The sequence below is a fragment of the Crocuta crocuta genome, unplaced genomic scaffold, assembly GCF_008692635.1.
Source record: "Crocuta crocuta isolate KB4526 unplaced genomic scaffold, BGI_CrCroc_1.0 scaffold30, whole genome shotgun sequence".
Taxonomy (NCBI): Eukaryota; Metazoa; Chordata; class Mammalia; order Carnivora; family Hyaenidae; genus Crocuta; species Crocuta crocuta.
In genome coordinates this window covers 11,551,221-11,566,900 of record NW_027528345.1, presented here as the reverse complement: position 1 = coordinate 11,566,900, position 15,680 = coordinate 11,551,221, and the positions used below count along the sequence as shown (strand labels likewise).

The 15,680-nt window shown below is 49.9% G+C and overlaps 1 protein-coding gene across 4 annotated transcripts in view; it reads left to right on the top strand.

Moving 5' to 3' along the window:
• Positions 1 to 14,406, top strand: part of GALNT6 (polypeptide N-acetylgalactosaminyltransferase 6) — a 35,621-nt gene extending 21,215 nt beyond the window's left edge. For all 4 annotated transcript variants that reach the window (XM_077753413.1, XM_077753415.1, XM_077753416.1 and 1 more), the window contains exons 5-12: positions 4,677 to 4,826; positions 5,874 to 6,108; positions 8,396 to 8,513; positions 9,726 to 9,926; positions 10,434 to 10,565; positions 11,636 to 11,737; positions 12,967 to 13,119; positions 14,099 to 14,406. In XM_077753413.1, the coding sequence (XP_077609539.1) occupies positions 4,677 to 4,826; positions 5,874 to 6,108; positions 8,396 to 8,513; positions 9,726 to 9,926; positions 10,434 to 10,565; positions 11,636 to 11,737; positions 12,967 to 13,119; positions 14,099 to 14,212 (1,205 nt within the window). In that variant the 3' untranslated portion in view covers positions 14,213 to 14,406. The remainder of the gene's footprint in view (positions 1 to 4,676; positions 4,827 to 5,873; positions 6,109 to 8,395; positions 8,514 to 9,725; positions 9,927 to 10,433; positions 10,566 to 11,635; positions 11,738 to 12,966; positions 13,120 to 14,098) is intronic.
• Positions 14,407 to 15,680: the final 1,274 nt, after the last annotated feature.

The following is a 15,680-nucleotide window of genomic DNA, read 5'->3' as shown; positions in this document are numbered from 1 at the left end:
CTTATTTTTTGTCTTTTTAATACTAGCCATTCTGACTGGTGTGAGGTGATGTCTCATTGTGGTTTTGATTTGCATTTCCCTGATGAGTAGTGATGTTAAGTATCTTTTCATATGTCTGTTGGCCACCTGTCTTTGGAAAAAATGTCTATTAAGGTCCTCCGCCCACTTTTTGATCATGGTATCTCCCCTGCCAGGTAAGTATCTCCGCCCACTTTTTAATCAGATTATTTGGTTTTATGGTGTTGAGTTGTAGGAGTTCTTTATATATTTTGGATGCTAGCTCCTTATTGGATATATCATTTGTAAATATCTTGTCCCTTTCAGTGGATTGCCTTTTTATTTTGTTGATGGTTTCCTTCTCTTTGCAAAAGCTTTGTAGTTTCAGTAGTCCCAATTGTTTATTTTGTTTTTGTTTCCCTTGCCTGGGGAGACATATCCAGAAAAATATTGCTAAAGTTGATGCCCAAAAGATTACTGTCTATGTCTTTTTTAGGAGTTTTATAGTTTCAGGTCTTAGATTTGGCTCTTTATTCCATTTGATTTTATTTTTGTGTATGGTGTAAGAAAGTGATCCAGGTTCATTCTTTTGCATGTAGCTGTCCAGCTTTCCCAACACCATTTATTGAAAAGACTATTTTATCTGCAATGTATATTTTTGCCTCCTTTGTCATAGATTTACCATATAAGCACAGGTTTATTTCTGGGCTCTGTATTCGGTTTCATTGATCAATGTGTCTGTTTTTGTGCTTTGAACACTATAGCTTACAGTATAGTTTGAAATCTAGAATTGTGGTACCTCTGTCTTTGTTATACTTTTCAATATTGGTTTGGCTATCTGAGATCTTTTGTGGTTCCATGCAAAATTTAGAATTATATGTTCTAGTTCTGTGAAAAAAATGCTTTTGGTATTTTAATAAGGATTGCACTGGGTAGTATGGACATTTTAACAACATTAGTTCTTCCAGTCCATAGGCATGGCATATCTTTTCATTTCTTTGTGTCATCTTTGATTTCTTTCAACAATGTCTTATAGTTTCCAGAATATACATCTTTCACCTCTTTTGTTAAATTTGTCCCAGAGTGCCTGGGTGGCTCAGTTGGTTGGGTGTCCGACTTTGGCTCAGGTCACGATCTCACGGTTCGTGGGTTCAAGCCCCACATCGGGCTCTGTGCTGACAGCCGGCTCAGAGCCTGGAGCCTGTTTCGGACTCTGTGTCTCCCTCCCTCTCTGACCCTCCCCTGCTCACGCTCTCTCTCGGACTCTGTGTCTCCCTCCCTCTCTGACCCTCCCCTGCTCACGCTCTCTCTCTATCTCTCTGTCAGAAATAAATAAAACATTAAAAAAGTTAAATTTATTCCTAGGTATTTTGTTCTCTTTGATGCAATTTTAAATGGGGTTGTCTTCTCAATTTTCCTTTCTGCTATTTCATTATTAGTGTATAGAAACAGAACAGATTTCTATATATTGATTTTGTATCCCACAACTTGACTGAATTCCTTTATCAGTTCTAATAGATTTTTGGTGAAGTCTTTAGAGTTTTCTGTATGCAATATCATGTCTGCAAATTGTGACAGTTTTACTTCTTTCTTACCAATCTAGATGTCTTGTATTTCTTTTTCTTGTCTAATTGTTGCAGCTAGGATTTCCAGGGCTATGTTGACTAAAAGTGGTGAGAGTGGACATCTTTGTCTTATTCCTGATCTTAGGGGAAAAGCTTTCAGCTTTTCACCATGGAGTGTAATGTCAGCTGTGGGTCTGTCATATATGGTCTTTATTGTGTTGGGGTATATTGCCCCTCTTCTGACTTTGTTGAGAATTTTTATCATGAGTAGATATTAAATTTTGTCAAATGCTTTTTCTGAATCTATTGAGATGATTGTATGATTTTTAACCATCGTTTTGTTAATGTGGTGTATCTTGTTGATTGATCTGCAGATATTGAACCATCCTTGCATCCCTGGAGTAAATGTCAATTGATTATAGTAGAATTTCCTTCCTTGTAAAGGCTGAATGTTTCATTGCTTATATATACCACATTTGTTTATTGATTCACCCACCCTTTGCTAGATCTTGTATAAGTCTATGTTTAATTTTTTGAGGAATCACCATACTGTTTAGATTTGTTTTTAAGTGCATTTTTTTTTTCTTAAGTAAGCGCTACACCCAACACGGGGCTCAAACTCACAAGAGTTTGCACACTTTACCAACTGAGCCAGCCAGGCACCCCTTTAAGTGCAATTTTAAACCACAGTAGTAACATGATCTGGTTAATAGTTTGAAGAGATAACTCTGCCGCTCACTGCGGGTGTTATATGAAGAATGGCTAGAAAGAGTGGTATAGAGTAGAGGCCAGGAGACCAGCTAAGACATCGCTGCTGGGGTGACAGTGGGGGTGGAGAGAGAGAACTGGCAGTACTGACTGATGTACTGACTGGTGGGTGAGAAGAGGGAAGAGTCCAGTGTGACTCCTAGGTTAAAGCAGCTGGAGAGATGCTGCTACCATATACTGACACGGGGAGACTAGAGGGGTGCAGGCTGGGAGGAAATCTGCAGTTCCATTTCAGGCGTGTTAGGTTCATGGTTCTGTTAGACACCCAAGTGAAGACGACAAGGCCAGGAGAAAAAGACCCAGGAGCCATCTGCGCAGAGATGGTCTTTCAAACCATGGGACTGAGGAAGGCGTGTGTGTTAGAGGTCACAGGAGTCTCATAGACTCCAGCCATGAGGAATGGGGCTGGGTTGGGGTAGTGGGGTATTGAACCTGAATTAGGAGGAGGGTAATGTCTGGGGGACATAAGAGAGTATGGATGGGCTCACCTGTGTCTCCACCTTCAGCTCTGCTCTACTCATCTCTGGGGCACGTGTCCAGTGGGTCCAAGGGTAATACAGGAAGGAGGGCAGCTGTCTCCCAGCCCAGAAGGGCGCGAGGCTGATGCTCAGAATCCTCAGGTCCACCTGAGACTGGAAGGAAGGCGTGGGAGGAGGGCTCTGGAGCTCAGCACCCCCTGGGGTTCACAGCTCAGCACTTCACAGTCTCTCACCACAAAACCCACTTCCTGTGATGCTTTGTCCTTGGGTTATCTCCACCACCATGAACTTCCTCTGAGCAGTTAAGCAAGTTCTTAGGGGAAACATCAGCCACGCTGAGAAGCTGAGGCTCCCCTCGGGGTTCCTCCCTCCTCCTTCCTGTTAGAGCCAACCCTTGGGGCTATACTTGGATTATGAGTCTAGGAGCTTCTTGAGGACAAGACCCACACCAGGCTCACCCCTGCCCTGGATCATGTCTGGCACCTGGGCAGGGTGTCAGCACGTGTTTGGTGAGTGACTCAAGCTGCCAAATGAGGCTAATTTTGACTTATAAACATCAGGGACAATACTCCATATTTCAGAATATTTTAATCTTCGTAGAAAAGATTAAGTAAGAAAGTCAACATATAAGCACCTAGTTCAATGACTGGCACATAGTAGGTGCTCAGGTATTTGGGCATAGTGTGTGTGTGTGTGTGTGTGTGTGTGTGTGTGTGTGTGTGTGTGTGTGTGACACAGAGAGAGAAATCAATCACACACTCCCAAAATTGATTCCAGGCCCCACAGTTTGTATATCACTGAGTGAGGCCTCAGCACTGGGCTGATCCCACAGCCCAAAACAGAAAGGACACACTTGTCTGTCACATATGCCATCTACCTCCTCTTCTGGAACTGTAGGCCACTGCAGGATAGCAGTTAATAAATCATAAGTAAGATTTGGAATATGTCTCAGGGTGGATTGCATCAGAATAGAGCTATTTTTAAAGCCCTGAGGATTTCAGATGAATAACAGGGCCATGAAGTGAGCCCCCCTGCTCAGAAGGAGCTGAAACTCTCAACAGAGCCACTCCTCCCTCCCTTCAAAGCTTTCCCCACCTCTCCACAAATCCCCAGGATGCCTGCCCCCACTGCAGGCTCCCTCCAGCCCTGCATTACCTCCGGCAGGTCACCTGCCCTAGAATCACCACTTCCGCGGGTGGCAGGCTCACCACTGTGCCCAGCACAGGGCTGGCCCATGGTACCTGTTTTTTAAATTTGATTGAAAAGCTGCTCAGTATCTTTTCATCTTCTTAAAGTTTCCTCCATGCAGAGGAGGCAATAGAGAGGATTCGAGTATGATTCTTGCTGCTGGTCCAGCAAGCCAGAAATGAACACAGGTGTACTCTACTTGTCAGCTCGCTCAGAGGAACCTGGGAGACGGGGAGTCGTAGATACTGAGACATGACTGCCACAACCCCTAGGTGTGGGAAGGAGGCTGGACCACGGTTCCCAAGGATGGTGGCTCAGAGGATGCAGAGACCATGGGGCAGCTGGGAGTCTGTTGGAAGTTTATACTTGATTTGAGACCAAAGAACCACAGCTCTGAGGTCCCGGCTCGGAGGTTAGAGAAGGTTCCTAGGTGAACAGGCACGGGATTGGCATGGTGCAGACAGTCTCCTGGCACGGTGGGCTCGGGGTGGCAGGGTTTGCTTGGCCACACGCAGGACTTCCTCCTTCCACACCCTCCCATCCTCGGCGCCCTTGGACTTGCTTAGGTCAGTAGGTGTTCAGACCTACTGGGGGCCTGAAAGCACCCAGCTTGGCGCTCCCCAGGGGTTAGGTTTGCTACACGACCGTGGGCTGGCACCAATGCCGCTGTCCCTTCCAGAGTATCTAAAGGAACAGCTGGAGCAGTACGTAAAGAAGCTGCAGATCGTGAGGGTGGTGCGGCAGGAGGAGCGAAAGGGCCTGATCACTGCCCGACTGCTGGGAGCCAGCGTGGCGCAGGCGGAGGTGCTCACCTTCCTGGATGCCCACTGTGAGTACGAGGGGCCCAGCCTGGCACCCGGGGGACCTGGGGATGGTCTGTTCCCCTCCCCCACCCCCTGGCAGACCGAGCTTGGAGCCAGGCTGGGACATCACCGAGGCCCCTGCTGTTCTGGGACTGGAGGTGGCTTGGGATTCCGCTTCTCGTGCCCTCTCCGCGTCCCGGTCCCAAGAACGTTTAATCAGCAGGCACTCACGGCCCTAAAACGACGGTGACCCCACAGTTGCCGACAGTGTGCTCTGGAGCCCCAGACCCCCCCTCCCTCCTCTTGCTTGCTCTGTACCTCATTGTGAGCTCAGCCCCTCAGAGAGGGAACTGGGTTTGTATGGAGCTTTCCCATAGGGCCACATGGAGCCATAAAGTCCCCCCCACCCCAAACCCAAACACCTCCCCACCATTGTCTAGAAAGAAATTGTTCCCTAGAAGCGGTGATATGTATTAGGGAAAGCTCTGGACTCGGAGTCAGGACACCTGGGTTTGCCTTCTGGCTCTGCCGCTAACCGCCTCCGTTTCCTCATCTGTAAAGTGGGAATGAGGATGTCAGCCTTACTCACCAGCAGATTTACTACTCCGAAGTCCAAATAACGTAATCTCTGCAGTTCCCTGAAGATCTCAGAGGGCTAGACAAGTGAAAGGGATTACTCTTCCACAAGCGGAGCTGAATCTGGAGGTGCGGTCCCTCTGGGAGAGGAGCACCCCCTTCTGAAACCCACACAGTGGATAGGTGGAAACCGTGAAGCCATCCATCCGGGGCCTTCCCTGTGCTTTGGATCGTTTGAGTTGACCGTGTTACTCCCCCGAGCCCTCCATCCTTCCCTTCAGAGTTACCTCCACCTTTTGGTTGGGTGAGGGGGCTGGATAGGAGGGGCTCGGGAGACCACTCTATGCTTTCTCCAGCTGTGGAGCTTGCCTCCCGTTCTCTAACACTAGGGAGCGTGTGGAAGGTTCTCCAGTCCACCCGAGTCTCCCCGCGGGCGTGGGGCATGGGCTTGCCTGTGGGTGCGACCCTGACCGCTGTCTCCCGGTCCCGGCTTGCAGGTGAGTGCTTCCACGGCTGGCTGGAGCCCCTCCTGGCTCGCATTGCCGAGGACGAGACAGTGGTGGTGAGCCCGGACATCGTCACCATTGACCTGAACACTTTTGAGTTCTCCAAGCCCGTCCCGAGGGGCAGGGTCCACAGCCGTGGCAACTTTGACTGGAGCCTGACCTTTGGCTGGGAGGCTCTCCCCGCACATGAGAAGCAGAGGCGCAAAGATGAGACCTACCCCATCAAGTAAGGACCCTGGCTGCTGAGCCCCACGCCGGCCCCCAGGGGCCTGGGCCATCCTAACCTCCGCGTTTGCGAGGTGCTCTAGGAAGCCCTTGACATCTTTTCCTTAATCCTCATCCCCTCTGAGGTGGGTACTAGGATCAGCCTGCTGTACGGGTGAGAGCCCAGGCCCCCAGTGATGAGCAAGCAGTCAGCCTCAAATCAGGTGGCTAGCAACCGGTGGCCTGGGAAAGCCATCCTGGCCGGCCTCACCCTGACTGTGCTCCTAACCGCTGCACCGCGCTGCCTCACGCCATAACCGCTTGCCCTTCCTCACCCCTCACGGTGTGCCAGGTGCTCACGAAGGGCTTTCTCTAGTTCCTCTGTTCATTCCTCCCCACACGTGGAAGGTCATGACTGGTGCCTGCAGAGGTGCTGAGAGCTGGCGGGTACAGGTCTTTGTGGAATAGCCCTCATGGGTCACCACCNTGATTTCCTTTTGGTGTCTGATGGCTGATGCTAGGACTTCCAGCACTATGTTAAACAACAGTGGGGGTCACCACCTTTGAAAAGACTGAAAACATATTAAAAGAAAACAGACAGGTGTTCTGCAGTATGGTACAGTTGCCCTGAACTTTCTTGGTAAAGGGTCAGATGGCATATAGTTTAGGATTTTCCAGCTACATACAGTCTGTTGCACTTTATTCTCAGTTGGCTTGTTTTTTGTTTGTTTGTTTGCTTGCTTTTGTTAAACACCATTTAAAAATGTTAAGAAATCTTTCTTTTCCCAGAGTCTTATGAAGCCAGGCCAGCTTTGGCCCGTAGGCCATCGTTTGCCCACCCCTGACCTATAGGGTGGATATTTAAAAGGGTCTGCCCCTCCTTCACCCGCCCTGTCCTTCCCTCTCCAGATTGCCTGTTGGTGTTGCTAGAGACCACATGTTTATTTTATTTTAATTAGCTATTTTTAAAGTAGGCTCCAGTCAGGGAGACCCTCAAGAAGAAGCAAGTTAGCTCCAAAGTGCTCATCTGGAGTCTCAGGGCTTTCTGAGGCTTTCCAGGCCTTACTTGGGGTGGCTTAGGATGCCCGGGAGAGGCCAGAGCCAGTGACAGAAGGCCTGCCTGAGCATGACAGTCTCCTGACTGAAATTCCTTCCAGAAAGTGGCACTGGGAGCCAACTCCTTACTTTTAAGGTGACAAGAGCATCCGTAGGGTAACCTAAGGTCGGGCTCCTTGACCAGTCAGTCCAGTGAGCACTGAGCCCCTGCTGTGTGTAAAGCACCTTGATGGGTTCTGGGTTTATAGAGAAGGTTCCAGTATCTCTCTGCTGGATTGTAGCACATGAGGCCACCCACTGAAGGCAGCAAAGCCCTATCCGAGCCAGTCTGGCCAGGGGGCAGATGCCAACAGCTAATGATTATATATAGACTCCTGCCCTTGTCTTCCTCAGGCTCCGACCCTGCCTTCAACCCGTAGCCCAGCCTCTCTTATGAGCAACGTGGTATCTGAAGTCTAGAAATGGGACGTTTTTGCGCATTTCCACTACAGTGGATCTGTACCTCCCTGCCTTTGTCTGAAAGCCAGAGGCTCCTTGGAATCTCCAAATGCTCCCATTAGTCCAAATTGAGCTTAATTTTGCCTCGCTTCCTACTCTGTTTCCAGGGGCACCTGTTATCGGATTCCTTTGTTCAAAGCGGCTGGCAGCTTTCCTCAAAGCTAAAGTGTCTTTGCAGAGGGACTAGGCCCTACTAACATTGTGCCTTTCTAATCCCTAAAAAGGACCAGGGATTCTGAAACAGAAGAGGGTCCATCCAGGTCATAATGTTCGTTCGTTCATGGTTTGAATCCTGTTTCCAAAGACAGTTTCACACAGCCTCTGATAACTGAGTAACTACTATGCTCTAGGAACTTTGCTGCCCAAAAGTAAACAATGGTGCCTCTACCGTCTGCTGCTCAACTGAGCTCTCAGACAACGAGAGCTTTCTAGACTATGTGACTATGTGCACATGGGCCCTGGTGGCCGGTGTGTAATAGATCCTACCTTGAACGAACGAGTGAGTGCTTTTCAGAAGAGAGTGGTGACAGTTACATCTCTCCTTGACCTGGTCCCGGAGGTGGAGAGAACACAATAAAGCTCTGTAAACACTTGCTGAAGGAATAAGTCCATGGAAGAGGGGCTGTACATCCCAGGAAGGAAGAAGGGAGGTGGGGAGTGGCCGGGCTTTAGCTAGCACTGGGTCCTCAGCTTTCCATCCCAGGCTTCTATGTATCATCCCCCCCCAAAAAAAGCTTCTCCCTCTGTCTCCCCAGGTCCCCGACATTTGCTGGCGGACTCTTCTCCATCTCCAAGTCCTACTTTGAGCACATCGGTACCTATGATAATCAGATGGAGATCTGGGGAGGGGAGAACGTGGAAATGTCCTTCCGGGTGAGAGTGAAGAGGGCTTCGTGGGGGAGCCACGGTGTCCCGGGGGACAGCCTGAGGCCCGGTCTCTCAGGCAGCGGCAGCCTCAGGGATATCACATCTGGAGGTGGACTGAAAAGGGTGGTCGTTTCCTGTCCTGGTGTCCGTCCCCTTTCCTCTGTTCCCCCCACCCCCGTCCGTGGCAGTAGGACTTTGGGAATCAGACTGGACAACGTGGATCAAATTACTGGGCAGACTTCCTCAGAGGGAAGGGATACCAGTGGTAAAGGGGCACCTGAGGACTGGGACATCTCTCGTGAGGTCTGTGGACAAGCGTTAGGGTGAAGGTGGAACAGATCAGTCAGCAATCACTGTTCTTTCTCAAGAATAGTTGGGTTTCCCTTTCCAGGTTAGAGGGCACAGGCCCTGGTAGCCTTGGAAGTTTCCTACCCTCTGCTCAGCAAGCTCTGTGTTACTCAAGATGGTGGCCGAAACTCTGGCAGACTCCAGAACTCTTGAGGGGTTCCAGGAATAAGGCAACTCAGGATTAGGTTAGGAAGGAAGAATTTCCTCTGCATGAAATCCACACAGACCCCCCGCGCTGGGGGAGAGGTAATTAGCAAGTAGATGAGCTCGTTCATGAAGTCACCTCTCGCCGTGCCTGGCACAGATTAAGCACATCACTAATGCCTGTGTTACTATGACCATGGTCATGTATCTCTGTCGCTGCAGTACTAAGACAAATAACGACATACCTACTAATACAAAACCTAAAAAAGATGACTATCCTTGCTATGATTGATGCGCCAATGCTCTGATTGGGCCACAGGTCTCTTGATTTGAGGGAGCTTGAGTTTCCAGTAACACCTGGGTAAGCTGATAAACTCCACATTCCCAGGTCAACACGCCAAGTGCCTAGAGCTTAGAGTAGGTATACAGACACAAAGTTAGCCAACTGTCCTTTCTCTGAAGTGGGCCCTGACAGCCCTCGGGACCCCACAAACTTCCACTTGCTTAAATCGGAGTTGAACTGACACCATCAAGCTAGGGATTGCACAGTCATGGCCTAGGAAGAGTCCCGGTCAGTGTCCTTTTTTTTTTTCCTAGGAGAGAGCAGCATTGCCCTGAGTTCTTAAACCTGGGACCCTAGTGCCCTGGGAAGAGAACAGAGCTGCTTAGGGGGACGGTGACCCACCACCCCCCCTGAAGGCCCTATCTTGTGTCCTCTTGTGGCAGGTGTGGCAGTGCGGGGGCCAAATGGAGATCATCCCCTGCTCTGTGGTAGGTCACGTGTTCCGCACCAAGAGCCCTCACACCTTCCCCAAGGGCGTCAGCGTCATTGCTCGCAACCAGGTGCGCCTGGCTGAGGTGTGGATGGATGGCTACAAGGAGATCTTCTACCGGAGGAATCTGCAGGCAGCAAAGATGGCTCAAGAGGTGAGAGGAAATGGTGCTCCGGAGGTGCTTGGGTGAAGAGAAGTATGCAATCCCAGACCCCAGTCAAGGGCTGAATGGTAGAAGCCCACCCATCGCTACCATCTGGTGCCTCCCTTTACCCCTCAGACCCTGTGAGCTAAAGCCCAGAGATGCCAGATTTTGAAGGCCAGTGAATAGGAGGAGCTTTTGTTGGCCCCGCCTCGAGAGCCCTAGCATTCTTAAGAAGGGCTTTGCTCTGAGAGGCTCGGAATTGAGCTCTGGGAGAAAACTGACAGGAACGTCAGGAGATGCAGGAGGAAGGGAGCTATGGGTGGGCGTCCCAAAGCCAAGACAGTGGGCTTGGGGTTCGATGTGGGGCTAAGCCGGTAACCCCAACAGGGTCTGAGCAGGCATGAGCAGGAGACCCATTCTGGGAGAAAGTGGCCCCAGAAACTCTTGGTTACTTCGACCATACCAGAAGGTCAAGGCTGGTGGTACTCACCCTTTGGGGGTTGGCTTGGTTGACAGAAATCCTTCGGTGACATTTCGGAACGACTGCAGCTAAAGGAACGACTACACTGTCACAACTTTTCCTGGTTCCTGCACAACATCTACCCAGAGATGTTTGTTCCCGACCTGACGCCCACCTTCTACGGAGCTGTAAGTCTTTTTTTTTTTTTTGAATGTTTTATTTATTTCTAGGAGAGAGAGAGAGAGACAGCGTGAGCAGGGGAGGGTCAGAGAGAGAGGGAGTCACAGACTGAAACAGGCTCCAGGCTCTGAGCTGGCAGTCAGCACAGAGCCCGACGCGGGGCTCGAACCCACGAACCGCGAGATCATGACCCAAGCGAAAGTCGGACGCCCAACCGACTAAGCCACCCAGGTGCCCCTACGGAGCTGTAAATCTTAAAAACCAGCCTGCCCAGCCATCATCACAGAAGCCCCAGGAGTGGTCCAAGACCACTGACCCCGCAGATGGACAGCAAACAAGAATTGATTTTTACTTTCTACACTCCTTTATCCAAAGGAGTACTGGAAGGCCACTTTGGGCTTCTAGAGATAGCTCAAACCTTGCAAGGGGGAAACAGCCCATAAGCAGTGGTTCTCAAACATTCACTTGCAATGGAATCACCTGGAAGGCAGGTTAAAACATGGATTGCTGGGACACCTGTGTGGCTTAGTCAGTTGAGCATGACTCTTGATTTTGGCTCACGTTATGACCCCAGGGTTGGGGGATCGAGCCCTGCATCAGGCTCTACTCTGAACATGAAGCCTGCTTGGGATTCTCTCCCACTCTCTCCCTCCCTCTGTTCCCCTCTTTCCCTCTCAAATGAAGTTTTAAAAAATACTAAAAAATAAAGCAAAACGCAGAATGCAGATTCAGTAGGACTGGAACAGGGCCTGAGAATTCGCATTTCTAACAAGTCCTCAGGTGATGCCGACGGCCTGGGGATCACACTTTGAGAACCATCACTCATAAGGAAATTCCCACGGGCCGAGGGCTTCTCCGAGGGAGCCTGGGAGGTTGCCCCGCCTGCCTGTGCCCCGCCTCTAGGCGAAGCACCTCACTTTACTCTTAACTCCAGGCATCTGGGTTAATGAGCAGAGGAGAAAAAATCACAGAGGGGAAGTCCAGCCCCGCCAGTGTATTCCAGTGGAACCCCACACCGCAAACCAAAAGCTGCCTAACTGTGTCCTCCCGGCTCCCCTCTCTGCTCCCCGTTCTGCAGATCAGGAACCTTGGCGTCGATCAGTGCCTGGATGTGGGCGAGAACAACCACGGGGGGAAGCCCCTCATCATGTACGCCTGCCACGGCCTTGGTGGCAACCAGGTACGCAGCCGCCCCTCACGGGGCAGGCCCAGGAGAAGCCTGCTTCTTGATCAGCTCCTCTCTTCACGGGCTCCTTTCTCCACTCAGAATAGTCCTTTCCCGAGGACTGGGGTTGGGGAGATCCAGGGAGAGGAAGAGATAGCACCCCTGCCCTCAGAAGGCTCCAGTCTGAGGGGGAATACAGGATACAGGCAGACAAGGTCTGAAGGACGAAGCAGGGACACCCGGGAGCACTGGGCATCAGTGATAGGTGCTAGAGAGGGGGTCGGAGGCAGCGATTGTTAATCAGGAAGGCTTTCCGGAGGGTGCCAGCTACCGAGTGAGGTTTGAGAGTAACTGTGGAGACTNAGGAAGAGATAGCACCCCTGCCCTCAGAAGGCTCCAGTCTGAGGGGGAATACAGGATACAGGCAGACAAGGTCTGAAGGACGAAGCAGGGACACCCGGGAGCACTGGGCATCAGTGATAGGTGCTAGAGAGGGGGTCAGAGGCAGCAATTGTTAATCAGGAAGGCTTTCTGGAGGGTGCCAGCTACCGCGAGTGAGGTTTGAGAGTAACTGTGGAGACCTTCTGAGCACTCGCTCACCCACACTCAGCTTCAGAGCCTCCCCTGCCCAGAAGCTGCCATTCTGATTCTGTCACCCAGCAGTGACCCCCAAAGCAGCCATCTCTACTGACCTGTCACAGTTACCTGGCATCCTGGAAATGTACCCACGCTTTCCAGTGCCCAGTTCTTCCCTGAGGAACATCTAGTCCTCAGTCCCCGCCCCAGTCCCTCAGTGTTTGGTAAGTAGGAGGCACTTGAAACAGAGCCAAAGCAAGGAAAGGGACATTGAACACACTGCCAACCTATGCAATCCAAACAAAGTCATTCTAAAGCCATTTCCTGTACCACTGGCCTGCTGATGATTTTAGATGGTACATGGGCGAACATTTTTTTTTTTTTAGTTTTAAGCAAAGCAACTAGCGTATCAAGCACACGATTTCACAGGTAATGCATAAAATGGAGCTAAGTTAAATTTTTAATGATTTTAAAGAAAAAATCTTAAGCAACGATTATTCCGGTAAAACCTCGGTATGGTCAAAGTTCTGAAGGCGGTGCGGGAATTAGGGCAGTCTTGGCACCCGGTCACACGCTTCCCTAGAAGGTCATCTCTGGTCGGAATCTTAGGGGGGTTGGCCCTGCAAGGTAGTGGGCAAACTGTCCTCCCTCTCTGTCCTGACCTCTAGTACTTTGAGTACACAACCCAGAGGGACCTTCGCCATAACATCGCAAAGCAGCTGTGTCTACACGCCAGCGGCCTCACTCTCGGCCTGCGGAGCTGTCACTTCACTGGCAAAAACAGCCAAGTCCCCAAGGATGAGGAATGGGAATTGACCCAGGTGAGTCAGCAGCCCCAGAAGGCTCATCCATAACCTGGAGCCACGACTGCCCCCCTCCCTCCTCGTTTTCTGCATCTTGTGCCTGAGCTACCGTGTGGTGGATCAGAACGATGGAGAGAGCACGGAGAAAGTGGGCTTGGTCACAGGCGGGGGCCTCGGGGCCTCGGTAACGTCTGGGGAAGTCTTAGTTCTGGCTGATACAGAGCAGGGATTAGGAGTTAACAGTCCATGGCCATCGCTGTCGTGGCTCCAGTATTTTCAGGCTGAACCCAACTAGATGAAGGTGAAGGCACTTAAGGTTCCTGCCTGGCCTCTGTGTGCCGGGTTCGCACACCGGGTGTGGTTAATCTTTCAGAGGCCCGTCCCGAGGAGGTGTTGCCCGCATGTGTCTGGCCCGAGCGCCGTCACTAGTCAATGGCCTGGGACTCAGACCAAGATCATTCTGACTTAAGAGCACCGTTCTTTCTAGCACACATACTGCCTCAGGGTATTGAATGTAATTTCTACAATACTGGTCCCAAACTAGCACCACCAGTGAGCCTCCACACCCTGCCCTACTCCTGGCTTAGGGGGAAAGGAGACCAACTCTGGGCCTACAAGGAAGAGAAGAGTCTAAATATGATCAAAGGCCCGAAGTGGGGGTATGCAGCTCGGGCACAGGCCTCTGAGCCTGGCCGTCCAGAGGAAGGGTTCCCGAAAGCGTTAGCCCCACGGGCCTGCCTTCCTCTCGTCCAGCCGCTCAGGCTGAAGCCAGGAGGGGCAATTGACACTGGATACAGGTGGAAAGTCAGGAATGCATCCCCCAACAGGGTATCTGGCAGCTGAAGAAAGAAATTTGGAAATGTCCTCTTTGGGCCCTGTTGCATTTCTCTTGCTTTTTATTTGTCATCCCCTATCTAACTCCCTCCCCCCCCCCCCCCCCAGTAGCACCATTAGAGATCTGAGGCCCAGATTGACCTTCTACTGTGTCATCTTTTAGGACCAGTTAATCAGGAACTCAGGATCTGGTACCTGCTTGACGTCTAAGGACAAAAAGCCAGCCATGGCCTCCTGCGATCCCAGTGACCCCCACCAGCACTGGCTCTTCGTATAAGCTCCCCATCCCCCCCGTGGGAGTTCCCTCAAGCCTCTCAGGAAACAGGACTTTGGGGACCCTGATGTTTGAGAACCTGATTATCAGCTTCTCTTAAAGATGGGTTTCTTTCTTTTTTTTTTTTTAAGTAAAATAAGGTATTTTATTATTGTTTTAATGTGCATTTCTTGGTGATTAAAACACTTTTTCCACAAGTTTTGTATAATGTTTTTAAATTTTTATTTAAATCCACGTTACTGAGTGCCTGGGTGGCTCAGTCAGTTAAGCATCCGGCTTCAGCTGGGGTCATGATCTCATGGTTCATCAGTTCGAGCCCTACATTGGGCTCTGTGCTGACAATTCAGAGCTTAGAGCCTGCTTCGGATGCTGTCTCCTTCTCTCTCTGCCCCTCCCCTGCTTATGCTCTATGTGTCTCTCTCTCTCAGAAATAAATAAGCATTAAAATAAAATGAATCCAAGTTAGTTAACATATAGTATAATAATGGTTTCAGGAGTAGAATTTAGCGATTCATCACTTACCTATAACACCTAGTGCTCATCCCAACAAGTGCCATCCTTTTTTTGTTTGTTTGTTTTTGAAAGAGGGCGAGAGAGAGAGAGAGACAGAGTGCAAGTGGGGGAGAGACAAAGAGAGAGGGAGACACAGAATCCAAAGCAGGTTCTAGGCTCTGAGCTGTCAGCATAGAGCCTGATGTGGAACTCGAACTCGTGAGCTATGAGATCATGACCTGAGCCAAAGTCAGATGCCCAACCAACTGAGCCACCCCGGAGCCTCCCAACAAGTGCCTGCCTTAATGCCCATCACCCATTTAACCCATCCCCCCATCCACCTCCCCTCCAGCAACCCTCAGTTTGTTCTCTGTATTTAAGAATCTCTATGGTTTGCCTCCTTGTTTTTATCTTATTTTTCCTTCCCTTCCCCTGTCTTCATCTGTTTTGTTTCTTAAACTCCACATATAAGTGAAATCATACAACATTTATCTTTCTCTGACTGACTTATTTTGCTTAGCATAATACATTTCTAGTTCCATCCACATTGTTGCAAATGGCAAGATTTCATTATTTTTGATTGCCTAGTAATATTCCATTGCATATATATACGTATATGTATATATGTATATATATACGTATATATATGTATATACCACATCATATTTATCCATTCGTCGGTTGATGGACATTTGGACTCTTTCCATAATTTGGCTGTTGTCAATGGTACTACCCTAAACATCGGGGTGCATGTGCCCCTCGAATCAGCATTTTGTATCCCTTGGATAAATGCCTAGTAGTGCAATTGTTGCGTTGTAGGGTAGTTCTATTTTTAATTTTTTGAGGAACCTCTATACTGTTTTCCAGAGTGGCTGCACCAGTTTGCCTTCCCGCCAGCAGTGCAAAAGGGTTCACCTTTCTCCGCATCCTTGCCAACATCTGTTGTTGCCCGAGTTGTTAATGTTAGCCTCTGACAGGT